Source organism: Hemicordylus capensis, chromosome 2, assembly GCF_027244095.1.
Source record: "Hemicordylus capensis ecotype Gifberg chromosome 2, rHemCap1.1.pri, whole genome shotgun sequence".
Taxonomy (NCBI): Eukaryota; Metazoa; Chordata; class Lepidosauria; order Squamata; family Cordylidae; genus Hemicordylus; species Hemicordylus capensis.
Window position 1 is genome coordinate 26,436,166 of NC_069658.1, and position 17,582 is coordinate 26,453,747.

General features: G+C 45.7%; 1 protein-coding gene across 6 annotated transcripts in view; it reads right to left on the reverse strand.

Annotated features, from left to right (window-relative positions):
- The window catches only part of CPLANE1 (ciliogenesis and planar polarity effector complex subunit 1), a 200,493-nt gene that overhangs the window by 166,687 nt on the left and 16,224 nt on the right, over nucleotides 1-17,582 (reverse strand). For 5 of the 6 annotated variants that reach the window (XM_053297187.1, XM_053297183.1, XM_053297185.1 and 2 more), the window contains exons 7-9: nucleotides 12,455-12,611; nucleotides 9,991-10,094; nucleotides 9,693-9,875 (exon numbers count right to left, since the gene is read on the reverse strand). In XM_053297187.1, the coding sequence (XP_053153162.1) occupies nucleotides 9,693-9,875; nucleotides 9,991-10,094; nucleotides 12,455-12,611 (444 nt within the window). The remainder of the gene's footprint in view (nucleotides 1-9,692; nucleotides 9,876-9,990; nucleotides 10,095-12,454; nucleotides 12,612-17,582) is intronic. The other variant, XM_053297186.1, reaches the window with a different exon arrangement.

Genomic DNA, 17,582 nt, shown 5'->3' on the forward strand with positions numbered 1-17,582 from the left:
ATTTAATGGAATTCCTGATTAAAGATTTGGGCCTCAAGTGTTCTCAGAGAAAATAAGTGGTTAAGCTCCTTAACAACTCTGCTGCAGCTAGGCAGATATCCTAGGATGCAATATGTAAGCATTCTCTCTCTACTTTTGAACTACAGCATTTAAGATAAGCCTTTCTTATTTCTGGGCCTTGAAACACAAAATCTTTGGCCATGATCCTGCCTCTGTCAGTAGCATAAAGCTTCTGAATGTACACAAGAACCTGGAGGGGCCAACAGCATACAACTGCCAATGCATCATCCAGATCTTGGGAGCAGCAAACATACAAAGTATCCCCTCTTGAAATGCTCTCCCAGGTAATGGAATTCAAGTGCCCCCAATTTCCTCCCATGAGGCATCCAGCAGCATAGCCCCTCCCACCTTTGAAGACTGCTCATGCCAGAAGCATGGTTTATTGTGTGCCTGCCAGGGATGAGAGGAAGGTAATGGATTATTTAAAGGGGGGAAACTGCATCAATGGGCTGCTGTCTTTAAGCAAGGGGGCAGAAGACTAGGTGATCCTGCACTAGCACAGTTGCCTCCAGAAATCAAAACAGTCCAATAACATGTTACTGCTGCTTTGTTTCTCTGCCAGTTGCCAGAAGCCTCCATGAAGTTCCAACATCTGCACTGCCAGCACAACCTACTTTTTAGATTGTTGGCACTAGCCTCTTCTCCCACAAGCCATGACTGGTGGTGGCTGATCTTTTTGATGAAAGGACTGTGGCCAATAGCTCACATTTTTTAAAACCAGTTCATTATGGTCCCTTCTTTACCACCATAGTAGATCCCTCAGTTTTTGGTGTTGGAAAGGGGATACAAAATCCTTGATCCTGCAAGTGGAGAGGTTAGAATTTGCAATGTGGTGTATTTTGATGAGAGACAAGAGCCAACTAGAGGTGATCTACCAGAACTTGTACCAGAGCTCCAGGTGAAAGAAACCATGTGAGTGGACCCTCATGAAACTAGAGCCAGACAGTGAACCAAAGAATCTGTGCCAGAACTAGAAGCAGGTTCAGAGGAGACTACAGATTCAGAAGGGGCTGCACAGCCTGAGCTGGAACTAAGGCGCTCACAGAGGCCCAACAAAGGGGTTCCACCCAAAAGACTCTCACTCATGACCAAAGGAGGAGAGATTCAAGAACCCACCGCATGCCAAGATATAGAAAGGATGCCCACAGCTGAAGCGTACAAGGAAGCAGTGTGGATATACCAGGTACTATCAGACTTCTGATTGAGGAACCAAAGCCCACAGCAATGTTTGAGGGTAACCAAAGTTGTATCCAGACCTCCCAGATGGAGAAGATGAAATCTCGAACTAAGCACATTCCCATAAAGTATCACTATGTTTAAGACATGCAAGAAAAAGGGGTAGTCCAGTTGGAGTACTGCCAAACAGAAGAGATGGTGGCAGATGGACTGACTAAGCCACTGCCCAGAGACAGATTCTAGATGCTTTGTGAGAAGATGGGAGTTGTGAGCCCATGCAACAGGCAATCAGAAGGGTTGTTGGAGATGGAGTTCCAGTACGTCGACCTTTTGCACCAACTATCCTAATGACCACTAGGGGCATTGGGAGCAGAAGGAGTTAGTGAGGGTCTCCTTACCTGTCCCTGCTTTCCTCTGCTCTATGACCCTTGCTTTGATTCCTCAGGTACCTGTAGTGAGTCAGTCCTCTTCCTTTCCTCCTAGAGAGAAGATGGAAACATCTCTCTCTCTCCCTGTCTATTCATTATGTAGCTGATAGATAAGATAGGTCTTTCCTATCCCAAATGTATTTCACTAATAAACCTATTTAGTTTAGACTCTATAGTGTTCTCCATGAGTGTTACTTAAATAGCTGCAACAACTAAACTATGCATTCTGTAACTGGAGTGGCAGCTTCCTTGGTGCTTTGCTAAATAATCACAAACCCCAACATTTGGCCACCTTAAGAAACACATCACTGAGAACAATATTGCCAGTGGTTGTGGAACACAACAGAGGGAGAAATAAACCAAACAGGTAGTACCAATGGCAGACTATAAGGGAGACTGAAGAAATGTGATTTTATGAAGAAGTGGTTTTTTGAAAGGAGTTTTGATTCTATCTGATACTCAACAGAGGTCCTTAAACTTGAGTTCCCAGATGTTGTTAGACTACAATGCCCCACATTCCCAGCCACAATGGCCTTTGGCTGGGGATTAGGGGAGTTGTAGTCCAGGAACAGCCAGAGATCCAAGTTTGAGAATGTCTGCTTTATAGTTTACACACTTATTTTAAGAGCCCTTCCAAACAACGCAACAGTCAGCAATGAATTACTCTTTAGTGATAATGTGACTGTGGAAGGCAGATTTTCTACTTTCACTCTGATCTGCATTTATAGTTGTCATAAAAAGCAGACTACAGACACTTAGTAAATATATTTACAAGAGGAATATCATTTAAGTTAGGAGGGCATGACTTATGAAAATATAGTGCTTTCTGGAATGCAGCCAAACATCATCATAGCACAGTGCATATCTAGGCTACTATGGTGACAGTAACTCTGGAAACGTTAAAAGTGTCACGCCTATTGCCATTTAAGTCACTTGGAATATTATTTCATCTGTAGCAGCTGCTGTTAAGGGTCAGATATACCTTTTTATAAAAATAAGTGTGTATGCATGGCAAGGAATTATGGATTTTCTAGGGTTTCTTTTCCTTGTGTTTTTGCTTGTGAACTAACAGATGGGCTGGAAGAGGTAAATGTAACTAGAACAAAATATACAGAGTGCTACCGTACTGTAACTAAGCCTAAGTACATGTAATTGAAATTATCACATGTTATTCCCATATATAGTACCTCTCCCCACTTTTCCCTTTCGGTTATCCCCTTTGTGCCAATAGACTGTAAGCCCCTTGGGGGCAGGGACCTGTCCTTTGTAAAGATCGATTCACAATGACAGTGTACATAACAGTAATACTTCGGGAGAAGGGGCATAATAAAAACAAGAAAATATTAGCGAGTGGGAAGGAATTAATATTAATTCAATTCATTCCCTAAAGTTGTACACTTATATTGGTAGCCTTTTCGAGGCAGAAAGAGACCAATTTTTTTCAGTTTTGTGTTTGGAGTTATTTCTTGATCAAGTCTACAGAATTGCTTTATATTTTTAATCAAATCTTTATTTTAATTCCTTGTTTTGCTATTGATTATGTCATGCAGGTTAACACTAATGTTAGCCTCCAAAGAATAACTAAAAAACAACAACCCTATCCTAAGAGTTGTTTAAATAAAAACAGGTTGCTTACCTGTAACAGGTGATCTGGTAGTGATCCGTTGAGTCCATAAGTGAATGGGTTCTGCGCCTGCGCAGGCACCTCTCGGGCCGACTAGGTAGCTCCTCGCGACGCCCAACCGCCTTTCTGCACGTGCTCCTGCATTCCATCTATATAGTGCGGTTGGGCGTCTTCCGTTAGTTTTCTGTGCAGACCGCCTTGTATGCGCAATCTGCCAATTGATGAATCTACTTCTGCAGTGGGGATGGCTTCTGGGCGGGTCTTATGGACTCAACGGATCACTACCAGATCACCTGTTACAGGTAAGCAACCTGTTTATCTGGATCGTGATCCGTTGAGCCCATAAGTGAATGGGTGATTAGTTAGCTGACCCTCCGTGGTGGTGGGTGCAGAAGAATGCCCTCTAAGGCAACACCCTTTTTAACACACTTCGCCCATATTCCGCCTGTCGCGCCATGCGCAGGTCCACTGCATAATGTTTTATAAACGGCTGTTGCGATGACCATGTTGCAGCAATACAGATGTCATCCATCTTAATCCCTGACAGATGAGCTGCCGAGGTTGAGTAGGCTCTAGTAGAATGAGCCCTTATAGTTTTTGGCGGCGTTACATTCTGCAGTCTATAAGCCAACAAGATTAGCTCCACTAGCCAATGGGCAATACGTTGCCGAGACACCGCCCTCCCCTTGTTCCTGCCTTTATAGGCCACAAACAGTTTATTTGACTTTCTGTGCTCCTTAGTCCCCTTCAAATAATATAGCAGTGTACGACGCACGTCCAGAGCATGCAGTGCCTTCTCCAAAGGAGACTGAGGATCTTTAAAAAAGGTTGGCAAGACTATTTCTTGATTCAGATGGAACCCTGTTATCACCTTTGGACGAAAGTTAGGGTCCAGCCTCATCACCACCTTATGTGGGTAGAATTGTGTGTAAGGTTTGTCCGCCCTTAGCGCTGACAATTCCCCCACTCTTTTCGCTGTAGTTATTGCGATCAAAAATGCAGTTTTTAGCGTTAATAACCGCAAACTAGCCTCATGTAATGGTTCAAAGGGTTTCTCCGTTAATGCAGAAAGCACCAAAGACAGACTCCATTGCTCCAAAGGTCTCTTAAGTGGAGGATAGAGATTATTCAGCCCTTTCATGAACCTTTTACACTCGGGGTGAGTAAATACTGTCTTTCCATCCCACCCCGGAAGTCTCGAGGATAGAGCAGCCAGATGCAGTTTCAATGATACATTTGCTAGGCCCTTCACTTTCAGGCTAGTTAAATAAAGCAGCACCTGGCGCACAGACGCCGTCCGTGCTTTGAATCCACTCGCCTTAGCATATGCTTTAAATCGTTTCCACTTACAGAAGTAGCTACGCCTAGTAGACCTGCGTCTGCTATTTAACAGAATTTTGTTTAAAAGTTTATTCTCCACACTGTTAGTTTTAGGGTCTCTATCTCTGGGTGCAGTACCCTGCCCCCTGCCATCTGCAGGAGATCTGACATTGGTGGTAGACGGTAATGCTGCCCTCTGCACAGGCGAAGCAGCAGGGCAAACCACGGCTGACGTGGCCACCACGGGGCCACCAGTATGCAGTCTGCCTTGTCCCTTAGGATCTGTGCCAACACCCGATTTAGGAGAGGCAACGGCGGGAACAGGTAAAGGAGCCCTTTGCTCCACTCGTACTGAAATGCATCTCCCAGAGACCCCACACCTATTCCCGCACGAGAACAGTATCTCTTGCACTTTTTGTTCCCCTCCGTGGCAAATACATCCACCGCAGGGGTGCCCCAACGATCGAAAATCTGTCTGATACAATCTCCCTTGACCTCCCACTCGTGTCTCTGGTTGTTCAGAGTGCTCCGACTGAGAGCATCCGCCAGGTGGTTGTCCACCCCTCTGATGTGAATCGCCACTGGATATATGGCATGGGCGATGCACCAGTCCCACAACTTCATCGACAAGGTGCAGAGTCTTGGAGAAACTGTCCCTCCCTGTCTGTTTAGATAAGCTATAGCTGTAGTATTGTCCATCTGGATCTGTACCACAGATCCCCTTAGTTGTGGTTCGAAAGCTCTTAACGCCAAAAATGCAGCCATTAGCTCCAGATAATTGATATGGTATTCTGCCTGATGAGGCGTCCATTGACCCTGAATGCAATCTCGGGCGCAATGCGCACCCCACCCTTGTAGGGATGCGTCCGTTGTGATCCACACTTTCGGAAGCAGAGGTCTGAACGGTACTCCTTGTAAGAGATTTACTCCCTTCATCCACCACTGCAAAGAAGCTTGTACACCCCTGGGAAGGTGCAACAGCATGTTCTGGCTGTCCACATTGAGACGGAAGTGGTTCAAGAACCACCGTTGAAGGGGTCTCATCCGTAGTCTCGTGTAACGAACCGTTGTGTTGCACGAAGCCATCATGCCTAAAAGCCTCTGGATCACCCTTGCTCTCTGGTCCGGTTGGTTGTGGAATCGAGTTGCCAACGCGATGATCTGAATGCATCTCTCCATCGGCAAGAATGCCCTTCGTTGCTCTAAATCGAGGATGGCACCTATGAAACTGAGTTTCTTTCTTGGGGTCAAGTTGGACTTTTTCCAGTTCACATTTACCCCCAATTCCTGGAGAAGATGTAGCATCGTTTGAATTTGAGTCTCCAACAGTTTTCTGTCCTTGCTCACCAGGAGCCAGTCGTCCAAATACGGGTAGACCACTAGGCCCTGAGTGCGAAGGAATGCAACTATCACTGCCACCACCTTGGTAAAGACTCTTGGAGCTGTTGATAGTCCGAAAGGGAGGACAGTATATTGGTAAATCGTAGTCCCCACCGTAAAGCGTAGATACTTTCGGTGATTTTCCTGGATGCCCACATGGAAGTAAGCGTCTTTCAGGTCTAACGTTGCCGCCCACTCTTCCTGCTCCAGAAAGGGTAGAATCTCCTGCAACGTCGTCATTCTGAACTTCCGGGCCCAGACAAAATCGTTGAGGTCTCTCAAATCCATGATTGCCCGTATCCCCCCATCCCGCTTGGGTATCTGAAAATAGCGGGAGTAGAATCCGGACAACCTCTTCGCCCACTGCACTGTCACAATTGCCCTCTTTTCCAATAACACCTTTATCTCTTCTTCCAACACTGGTGTTGATCTCGTGAAACGGAGCCCTGAGAACGGGGGTAGAGCAGTGAACTCTATTGCATAACCCGTCTCCACAATCCTCAGAACCCACTGATCTGATGTTATGTTGTGCCATGCCATAGCATGGCTTGCCAGTCTGATGTCTGAGCTGACAACTACAGGGCCGATGGTAGTGGTCCTGGCAATTGTGTCTAAGTGTAGTGGGCTGACATTGCAATCAAAACGACTGCTTTGCAGCCTCCTTGTTGTTATGACGATTATTTTGGCTTTTGTTTCTATTGCTGCCGTTGTTGTTGTTGTTCCGGAAGCCTCTAGATCTCTGGTAGGGCTTGTTCTGTCTCCTGAAGCCTCCCTTATCTGGGTAACGATATGGCCTTTGTCTATTGGGATTGTATGCTCTGGAGCCAGTTGTTGAAGTGGATACCATGAAAGTTTTTGCTGTAAATTTAGATTTTTTCAGTGTTTCCATGGTAGCGTCTGTACTCTCATGGAAAAGACCCTTTCCATCAAAAGCCAGATTCTCAACCCTGTCTTTCATGTCTGGCTGGAGAGATGTTGCCCGTAGCCAGGCATAGCGACGCATGGTGACTGCTGTCACCATGGCTCTGGATTCAGTTTCAGCTAAGTGTTTGAAAGTACTAAGCTGCTGTTTTGTTACTGCGGTCGTCCTTTCGTATACCTCATGGAGTCTAGTTTGCAGCTCCTCCGCGGACATGGAGGTCGAATCATGGAGTAAATTGTCCCATAGGAGGTGAGTGTACCTCGCCATACACGCTGCGTAATTTGCAATTCTGATAGCTAGACTTGAAGTAGCATACAGCCTGCGGCCTAACACATCAATTTTCCTGCCCTCTTTATCCCCAGGAGTCGTGTGTCGACGGCCGCCCTTGGATGAAGATGCACAATCCACCACAATGGAGTTAGGATCCGGGTGTTCCAGCAGGTAAGTGTCCTCTCCATCACATATCCGATACAAATTTTCAATGCGCTTCGAAGTTGGATTCACTGAATGCACTGTCTCCCACGCTGATTTTGCTGCCTTTGATATAGTCGGTATCATAGGTAAAGATACTGGATGCGAAGCCTTTGACTGGAAAATCATGTTGTAAACAGGGTCGGTAGACTCAGTATCTGGCAGCTGCAGATTTAACCCCAAAGCCTCTGCCATCTCTCTAATCATTACATGGTACGCTTTGAGTTCTTCAGTTGGGGATTTCGAAAGGCGAGGTGGCACTTCAGGTGGAAGCTCTGTCTGTCCACTGCCTCGATCAGAATCCGTATCCTCAGTACCATAGTCCTGATGCACTGACCCAGGAGAAGATTCTCTGGACGATGGGCTCTGTGGTGGCGGAGTGCTCTTTCTCTTCCGCTTCCCACTTGGTTTCTCCCTGTGGGCAGTGGCTGCAGGTGGATGACTCTCTACCCGAGGTTGTGGGTCGGGTTGTTGCGCCTTCCACCTTAAATATTCCGCGTAATCATGCGGGAGTGTGTGTCTGAACCCACACGTATGCGAGGGTTGAGTTGTTGGATGGCGTATGCTGTCATCCAAATACCCAGGCAACGGTGGTACCACAGCCAAGGGTGACTGGATCAAAGGTTCTGCTGCCACTCTTGGGGAAAGCGATGGAGTCCTTGGATGGGGGAGCGCCGGCTCCAACTCCACTTCCTCTTCCCCTTCCTCCTCCTCCTCATCCAACCCTGCACTCACAAACCCTTGGAATGTGGATTCTGCAGGGGTGTTTGGATCCGATGCCATCAGGCTCCTGAGTGCCGAAGTCGCACTTCTATCAGAGCGGTGGCTTCCCTGGTTCCGTGGAGTCGAGGGAGACTGTTGAGGAGTGTGTGCAGGGGAGAGGGAGACGCGGTGTACAGTCTCTCTCGGCACCGAAGAGTCACGGTTGCTCTTCGCCTTCGATGTCGATGTCGAGCTCGATGTCGAAATGACCCCGGTGTGCTCACTCCTCGATGTCGAGGGCTTCGGCGTCGAGGGTGATGGTACCGATGATTTGTCTTTTCGTTCCTTTCTCGATGTCGAGGTCGACGTCGAGGCTCTCGGTGTCGAGACCGGGCTTGAAGTTCGATGCTCTGTATTCCACTCGCCCTCCGATCCCTGCACCGAGGAAGGTGATGGGGTTTTCAGCCTACGTCCAGTCTTCTCACCTTCATGCCCGACGCTTTCCTCTCGTCGATGCCTTTTTTCCTTCCGCTTGTGCTCCTTCGAGGAGACTTCCAAAGGTCTCTTGAAAGCTTTATCAGACACGGTTTTAGACTGTACTGCGACAGCTCCGTGACTCCCCGCACCCGATACCGCAGCCGATGTCGATGCCATAGTCGATGTCGACGGATCCACAGGGCGCGGGGTCGGCGGGCGGAGTGCGTCTTCATAAAGCGCGGCTCTAAGGCGCAACGCCCGATTTGTTCTCGTTTGTTTCGAGAATGCACAGCAAATTTTACAAGCTGCCGTGTTGTGCTCCTCACCGAGACACAACAAGCAGGCATCATGATGGTCGGTGGATGGCAACTTTGCCCGACACCTCCCACAACGCTTAAACGTTGTTTTATTCTCCATTTTTCGTAAGCAGTTCGTCTGTAAGCAATCCGAACTGTAGTTCGTCAACACCGTCCGTGAAGCAATTTGCAAAATTCAACAACAATCCAAGTAAAGCCAAAGAATCAATCCGATCTGTCGTCTAAATTAGTCCGTTAAACAAGTTTCCAATTCCGTTTAGCAGTCCAGGTAAAGCCAGATAAATCAGTCCAATCTGTCTTCTAACTTAGTCCGACAAGCCAAATATCCAATTCCGTTTATCCTGTCCAATATTCAAAACCAATTTTCAAGCCGTATAAGTAAAGTTTGTTATTTCTGTCTACCGAGAAGCCCACACGAGGTCTGAACGCTGTGGCGGTCAAACAGAAACTAACGGAAGACGCCCAACCGCACTATATAGATGGAATGCAGGAGCACGTGCAGAAAGGCGGTTGGGCGTCGCGAGGAGCTACCTAGTCGGCCCGAGAGGTGCCTGCGCAGGCGCAGAACCCATTCACTTATGGGCTCAACGGATCACGATCCAGATCTTATACTTACATGATGAAAATGTCATTTGTTCAGCGGGACAAAGCTATTATTAGAAATAGAAGAGAACTATGAATGAGAAACAGATATTGAGAAGAAAGACACAGAAAAAGCAAAAGAATTAATTGAAAGGCAAAACATTCAAAATAGAAGAAAATGTTAGAAAGGAAGATATGATCAAATGATTGAACAAAAACCTTGATTATCTTACCTATAGGTTATCCGTGGATGAAGAGGAATAAATTCTGCAGGTCCAAATTCTACAGAGCATCCGTGAGTGACTAGAGTGAGCAATTCACCCAAACAAGTCATTAAGATCAGTGACCCACGTTTTAACATGCAAGCCAAAAAAAGGCTATCAGGTGTCCAGCTCATGTCAGCAATCCAATACGACCTAAAATAGCACAACAAAGTATACCTTCAGGAATCAACGGCCAGCTCTTCATACAGGATTCTTAACAAATATATGTTATGGAAAAATTCATTAAATGTTGATTTCAGATACTAACCTTATCAACTTTGATGGAATTTTGTTATTCTTGCTACCACAACCTTTAAGACTACCAGAAACAGTAATACAATCCGTTGTGTTCATAAACAAAACCTGAGTTGCCTAAGAATTAAAAATAAGAATAATAATATAAAAAATGAACAGACTTATAGCAAAAGATGGAATGGTTAAACCTAGCAGCATAAAATGGAAAGATGGATTCATTTTTTCAGCATCTTCTGAACTTTTTACAATGAACTTGATATACATAGAACATACATCATCATTTGATTGATATAAGGGCTGACAATATACACAGCATCAAGGATACTATGTAGACTCTCACATACTCCTTTCTTGATTTTCCTACTAGCAGAAGCAACAACTGCCCTGCAAAGAGGAGGAGCAGCAGCCAGCAAAGTATTACTTCAGCTGCTTTTACCTGGGATGGGGCCCCTCCTCTGCCTCCTCTCACAGGGGCTGGTAGAACTACCAATTGTCCTGGGAGGAGAAAGAGAAGCCATCGGGGGGGGGGTCATTTTTTGTTTTAATTATTTACTTCTTTAAAAATATTTTTCAATGGTATGTAACAGTATAATTAAAGTTAGAAAAAACTGTGCAAGTTATATATACATATAAAGAAATATCTCATATATAAGGCACATGAAAGTATATTTAAAAATACAGAATGCAAATAGAGTTAATACTTAACCCAATAAGATTCGTTGTCTTCTTAAAAAATCAGAACCAATAAATATCAGAACATGTCACTTCAGGGAAACACTCTGTATTTATGAATATCCATTTGCATTCTTTATAATCTATTGGACAATATCTCAAAATCCATTTGTGCTACTCTTAGGTTTTCTGACTGAGCATGTTGAACTGGTCAAATTTGGAATGTATTAATCGCTGTCAAAATTTCAGTAGAAAAAAACTGAGAGATGGTCTTCACTTAAGCTTAAGAAATGTTGTGTAAGTTCTGAAAAGTACTGGAGATGAACAAACTAAGTATGTACATCAGCAAGATGGTAAGCAGGGCCTTTTTGCACAAAATTGTTCTCTCTTATATGTTTCATGAAGGTCAGATACAACCCAGATATCCATGATTTGTTATTTTTATCAGAACGGTAAAACTGAGCCTAGTTGGCTGAAGAGATAAGCAAAAATGCTTCAGGTAAACAAAACAATAAAACAGGATGCTTACCTGTAACTGACAATCTGGTAGTGATCCAATGACATTCATAAATATTGGATTTTTGTGCCTGCACAGGGACCTCACAGAATAATTAGCTAGCTCCTCGCGGCGCCCCCACTCCCCTGCACATGGTCTGTGCTTCTGCTGCTTTTGACCTCTATTATTGGATGACCACCATTACATGACAATCAACTCTTGTCTTCTCAGATGTAAGGGGTTTTTTGCTTTTGTTTTTTAAAATGCATTCTTTGCTACTGCAGTGGAGTGATCATGAGAGAGTCTTATGAATGTCAATGGATCACTACCAGATCATCAGTTACAGGTAAGCAACCTGTTTATCTGGGTCGTGAGCCATTGACCCTCCTAACTATTGCTTCTTAAAAGGAGGTAAGTACAGTAGCCCCAGAAGCTGTTATCATCCCTGTGCTCCTTGGACTTATTGTTCGGGTACTTAAATACAGCCTCTGTAGCCACAGAGGACAGTGCTCCAACTGAGGATTTTGACTGCACATGTGCAGTCCTTGGTTGCTCTCTCAACATCGAGCTCTCTGTTGAAGAGCTCTGAGGCTGCAATGCACTTTGATGTTGAGCTCAACATCAAGCCCCGTGTTGACAGGCATTCAGGTCTTGGTGTCGGGGGGGCAAAGCACATCCTCAAATAGTGCTGCCCGCAGCCTTAGCGATCTGTTTTTTAACATCTGCTTTGAAAAGACGCAGCAGATCTTACTTGCTGCTGGTACATGTCCCTCCCCCAAGGGACATGTACCAGCATGTTCTCCCCTAAAAAGAGTCCCTCCCCCACTTTTTTCCCCATTGCCAACATCCTACACAAAGAATAATCAGAAAGCCAGATCAAAACCGATTAACAGCAAAATCGCAGAGATAATAGTTAAATACAGTCCATAGTTCATAAACCTAAAATCTGTTTGTTTTCTCTCTTTATCACAATAGTTCTTTACTAATTCCAAGGAGCTAATCTACGAGGTACTGACGCTTCTGGCGGTCAGAAAAGAATTCAGGAGAATGGAGCCCCAACTGTCAAAAACAACGGAAGCACAGACCACGTACAGCAGTGGGGGGGACCGAGATGAGCTAGCTATTCTTGATGAGACGTCACTGTGCAGGCACAGAAACTCAATACTTATGAAAGTCAATGGATCATGACCCAGATCTAATGATTTCTTGAAGCTTTTGCTAGACAAAACCCTAAAATGGTTCACAAAACCACACATCAGAAACTACACATAACAGGGTCACTTTTCCATTATGCTATTAACATTTGTACCTGTAGATTCTTTTGATTTACACCTATTGCAAGCACTAGGCCATCTCCTGAAAAAGCAGTGAGCAGAGTGCCTCTGGATTTCATTGGTTCACACTGAGGAATCAGACCAGGCAGAGAGCATGTTTGTTGTGCCCACTGTATCCTACATGGAAAAGAGCTACATCAAACAAAGACAGACACTGATGAGTATACTTAAAGGATCTTCAGTTCTAGATTTCTATGAACACTGTAAGTGCCTCCATACAATAGCTGAAGACAAGCTTATTTAGATATGCCTTTCAGTAGGCTGCTCACTTTATTATTGCAGCTGCTGTTCATTCTCTTGTTCATGGTCAATTCAAGGTGCTGGTTTTGACCTTGAAAGCCCTTAACGGTTTGGGCCCGGGGTACTTGAGGGACCGCCTGCTCCCAAGGGTTGCTGCCCACTTGATGACGTCATCTGAGGGGGCTTTGCTCCGGGTGCCGACAATGAGGTTCGGCTGTCGTGCACTCAGGACAGGGCCTTCTCTGTTGCTGCCTCCAGATGTTGGAATGCTCTCCCAGTGGCTATTCACGCCTCGGACTCCATCACAGTTTTTAGAAAACGTGTTAAATCTTGTCTTTTTATCCAGGCCTTTACATGATTGTATTATTGCTGCTTCTGTGCTTTTTTTCGTGTATAATTTTTATGTTTGTATTTTATAGATATTAAATTAGATTTGTTTTATATTTTTAGCTTAATATTTTTATTGCCATTTTTATTGCATGTTTTTTAACTTTTGTAAACCGCCTTGGGATTGTTTTTAATGAAAGGTGGTATATACATTTAACAATAAATAAATAAAATAAAATGGTTATTGTTGCTTTATTGGTTGTCTTTTGTAAGAGTTGTCAGCAGCCTAAGGGTTGCTATTTATAGGCCAGAAAGGCAGTATTGAAATATTTCAATCAATATAATAAATATTGTGAGAAATGCAAATTGAAAATATGTATATAGTTGTCACCTGCTGTTAAAGACTGTTAGTTTGCATTTACTTTGATTTTACAGATTGCTAAAGGACAGGTCATTCTCCACATAAACCATGCATGTATAAGTTTAAACAGGTTACTTACCTGTAACTTTTGATCTTTTGGTGGTCTGGTATCAATGTGGGGCTCTGCGCCTGTGCAGCAGTCCCCATGGAAGGATCAACAAGCTCCTCGAAGCGTGGAGTGCGCTTAGTATTACTGGCACCAGAACACTTTCTCCCTCAGTTCCTGGATGGCCACTGTGGAAGCTGGAGTTCATGCTTTACAAAATAGGCAAGTTAAGGTAGGTACTTCCAACAAGTGAGGCGGCTAGGTGGATGTTGTGAATGAATTGGACTTGGAAACACACTGGTAGCCAGTGCAGCTCTTTCAAAATGAGTGTGATGTGCTCCCACCGGGCAGCTCCAGATAAAACTCTAGCTGCCGCATTTTGCACTAGCTGCAGTTTCCAGATATTCTTCAAGGGCAGCCCCACATAGAGTGTGTTACAGTAATCCAGCCATGACATGACTAAGGAATGGGTAACTGTGGCCAGATCTGCCTTCTTGAGAAAGGGACGCAGCTGGCGCACTAGCCAAAGCTGTGCAAAGGCACCCCTGGCCACCGCCTCCACCTGAGCTTCCAAAAGCAGAGCCAGTTCCAGTAATACCTCCAAGCTGCGTACTTGCTCTTTCAAGGAGAGTACAACCCCATCCAGAACCAGTAAAATCTCCTCATCCCGATTGGCTCTCCTACTGACCAACATTACCTCCGTCTTGTCCGAATTCAATTTCAGTTTATTAGCCCACATCCAACCCATCATGGCCTCCAGCCCCCGATTCAGGACATCCACCATCTCCCTAGGATCAGGTGACAAGGAGAGATAGAGCTAAGTGTCATCCGCATTCTTTAGGACTACATGCCCCAAACCAGCCTCAGCTGCGGAGTGGATGTCTAGGAAGTAATGCTGGACAAAAAGAAGCCCAGCAGAGAGGGAGAGTCCATCCACTTCCCACCCAGTGCTGCCTGGGGTAAAAGACGAGATGGGTGCTGGGGTTCCTTCTGCTGTTGCCTGCCTGCTTCTGTTTCCCCCATGGGGCTGCAGCCTCAGGTTAACATCTGTGGGAAGTGTGGGCAGGATAAGGACCAGCTCCTGAGTGACTCAGCAGTTCCTCGGGCCACCTGCTCAGCTTTGGGCTTTATAAGAGGGCTGCCTGTCTCCCCTTTGGGGGAAAGCAAGGGTGAGGGCTTCTATTGAATCAGTTTTAAGCTGTTCTGGACTTGGGTTGAAGTTGTTTTAATGTGTTTGGGTTCGTCTGGAGATGGGGGGACAGGGGGCGCCTTCATTGACTGTGGGGCAGCTATCCCAGTAGTGGTGGGGAATAGAAGAAGTAACGTTGGCAGGTCAGCAGGCCATTCCAGGGGAAGGGTAGTCAGAAATTTAATAGTCCAAAATAAACCTGAACTCATCCATGATTAGATCATGGATGAAGGGGCCGACCTGGTATGTATAACCGAGACTTGGTTGAGGGAGGCTAGTGGTCGAGTTTGGTCCCAGCTTCTCCCTCCAGGATATTCTGTAGAGGAGCAGGTGAAGGGACATGGGCAAGGAGGTGGAGTGGCTGTGGTCTATAAGGATAACATCTCCCTTACCAGGGTCCCTGTCAGGGTATCAGAACATATTGAAAGTGTATAAAGTTTAGGGAGCAGGGATAGATTGGGACTTCTGTTGTTGTACCGATCGCCCTGCTGCCCGGCGGAATCCCTTACTGAGCTCACGGACTTGGTCACAGAACTCACATTGGAGTCTCCCAGACTCTTGGTGCTGGGGGACTTCAATGTTCATTTTGCGACCAATCTGTCTGGTGCATCTCAGGAGTTCATAGCAGCCATGACAACTACAGGCCTATGCCAAGTGGTCTCTGAATTGACACATATTGCAGGTCACATGCTTGATTTGTTTTTTTACTCTGATCAGGGTGGTGTTCCGTGGTTGGGGACTCCTGTGATTTCCCCATTGTCATGGACGGACCACCATCTGGTTAAGGTTGGACTTACAAACACAGGGGCGAGGGGCCTATTACAATTGTCCGCCTAAAGAGGTTATTGGATCCAGTAGGATTCCAAGAAGCCTTGGAGGGATTTAAAGTTGGCTCTGCCAGTGATCCTGTTGATGGCCTGGTTGAGAATTGGAACAACTTGCTCACCAGGGCAGTAGACACGATTGCTCCCAAGTGTCCCCTCCGACCAGCTTCAAAATTGGCCACTTGGTATACAGAAGATCTACGGGTGCTGAAGCAGCAAGGCAGGTGATTGGAGCGCAAGTGGAGAATGACTCGACTCAAATCTGACAGATTGCGACATAGAGCACACAAAGATCTATGCTCAGGCAATACGTACGGCAAAGAAGCGGTTCTTTTCTGCCCGTATTGCCTCTGCGAGTTCACATCCAGTGAAACTGTTCAAGGTTGTGAGAGGACTAGTATCTGTCCCCCCTCCCTTGAACCAAAATTTGGAGTCATCAGTTACCCGCTATGATGTGTTTAAAGAGTGTTTTGCAGATAAAATCTCTTGGATTCAGGCCGACCTAGATGGAGACTCCACAATTAATTTGATGTCTGAACTGGAGGTGCCCAACAATTCCTCTTATGTGATTCAACTGGATTGGTTTCAGTTTGTGACTCCTGAGGATGTGGACAAGCTGCTTGGAACAGTGAGGCCTACCACTTGTTCTCTTGACCCTTGTCCAACATGGCTTGTTCTATCTAGCAGGGAGGCTATTGTAGGCGGCCTGGTAGAAATCATAAATGCTTCTCTGAGGGAGAGTAGGATGCCTCCTTGTCTTAAGGAGGAAATCATTAGACCTCTTCTAAAGAAACCTGCATTAGATCCCTCAGAGTAGCATTGAGAGGGTGGTGGTCTCTCAGCTCCAGACGGTCTTGGAGGAAACTGATTATCTAGATCCATTTCAAACTGGTTTTCGGGCGAGCTATGCGGTGGAGACTGCCTTGGTCGGCCTGATGGATGATCTCCTGTTAGGAATTGACAGAGGAAGTGTGACTCTGTTGGTCCTTTTGGATCTCTTGGCGGCTTTCGAAACTATCAACCATAGTATCCTTCTGGAATGTCTGAGGGGGTTGGGAGCGGGAGGCACTGTTTTACAGTGGTTCCGTTCCTACCTCTTGGATAGATTCCAGATGGTGTCAATTGGAGATTGTTGCTCTTCAAAATCTGAGGTTAAGTATGGTGTCCCTCAAGGCTCGGTTCTTTCACCAATGCTTTTTAACATCTACATGAAACCGCTGGGAGAGATCATCAGGGGATTTGGAGCTGGGTGTTACCAGTATGCTGATGACACCCAAATCGATTTCACCATGTCAACTTCTTCAGGAGATGGCATATCCTCCCTAAATGCCTGCCTGGAAGCAGTAATGGGCTAGATGAGGGAGAATAAACTGAAGCTGAATCCAGATAAGACAGAGGTACTTATTGTGCGGGGTCAGAACTCCAGAGACGATTTTGATCTACCTGTTCTAGATGGGGGTCACACTTCCCCAAAAGGAATAGGTTCACAGTCTGGGAGTACTTCTGGATTCACACCTCTCCCTGGTTTCTCAAGTTGAGGTGGTGGCCAGGGGTGCTTTCTATCAGCTCTGGCTGATACGCCAGCTGCACCTGTTTCTCGAGATCAATGACCTCAAAACAGTGGTACATCTGTTGATAACCTCCAGACTTATCTTCTGTAGTGCAGTCTACGTGGGGCTGCCTTTGTATATAATCCGGAAACTTCAGTTGGTTCAGAATGCAGCAGCCAGGTTAGTCTCTTGGTCATCTCGGAGAGACCACGTTACTCCTTGACTGATGGAGCTACACTGGCTGCCAATAGGTTTCTGGACAAAATACAAAGTGCTAGTTATAAAGCCCTAAACGGCTCAGGCTCTGAGTATTTAAGAGAGCATCTTCTTCACTACAAGCCCCACCGCCCATTGAGGTCATCTGAGGAGGACCATCTCCAGTTACTGCCAACTTGTTTGGTGGCTACACAGAGATGGGCCTTCTCGGTTGCTGCCCCGAGATTGTGGAATGCGCTCCCTGCTAAGATACTGTATGATCCTCCCCATCTCTGGCAATTTTTTAAAAA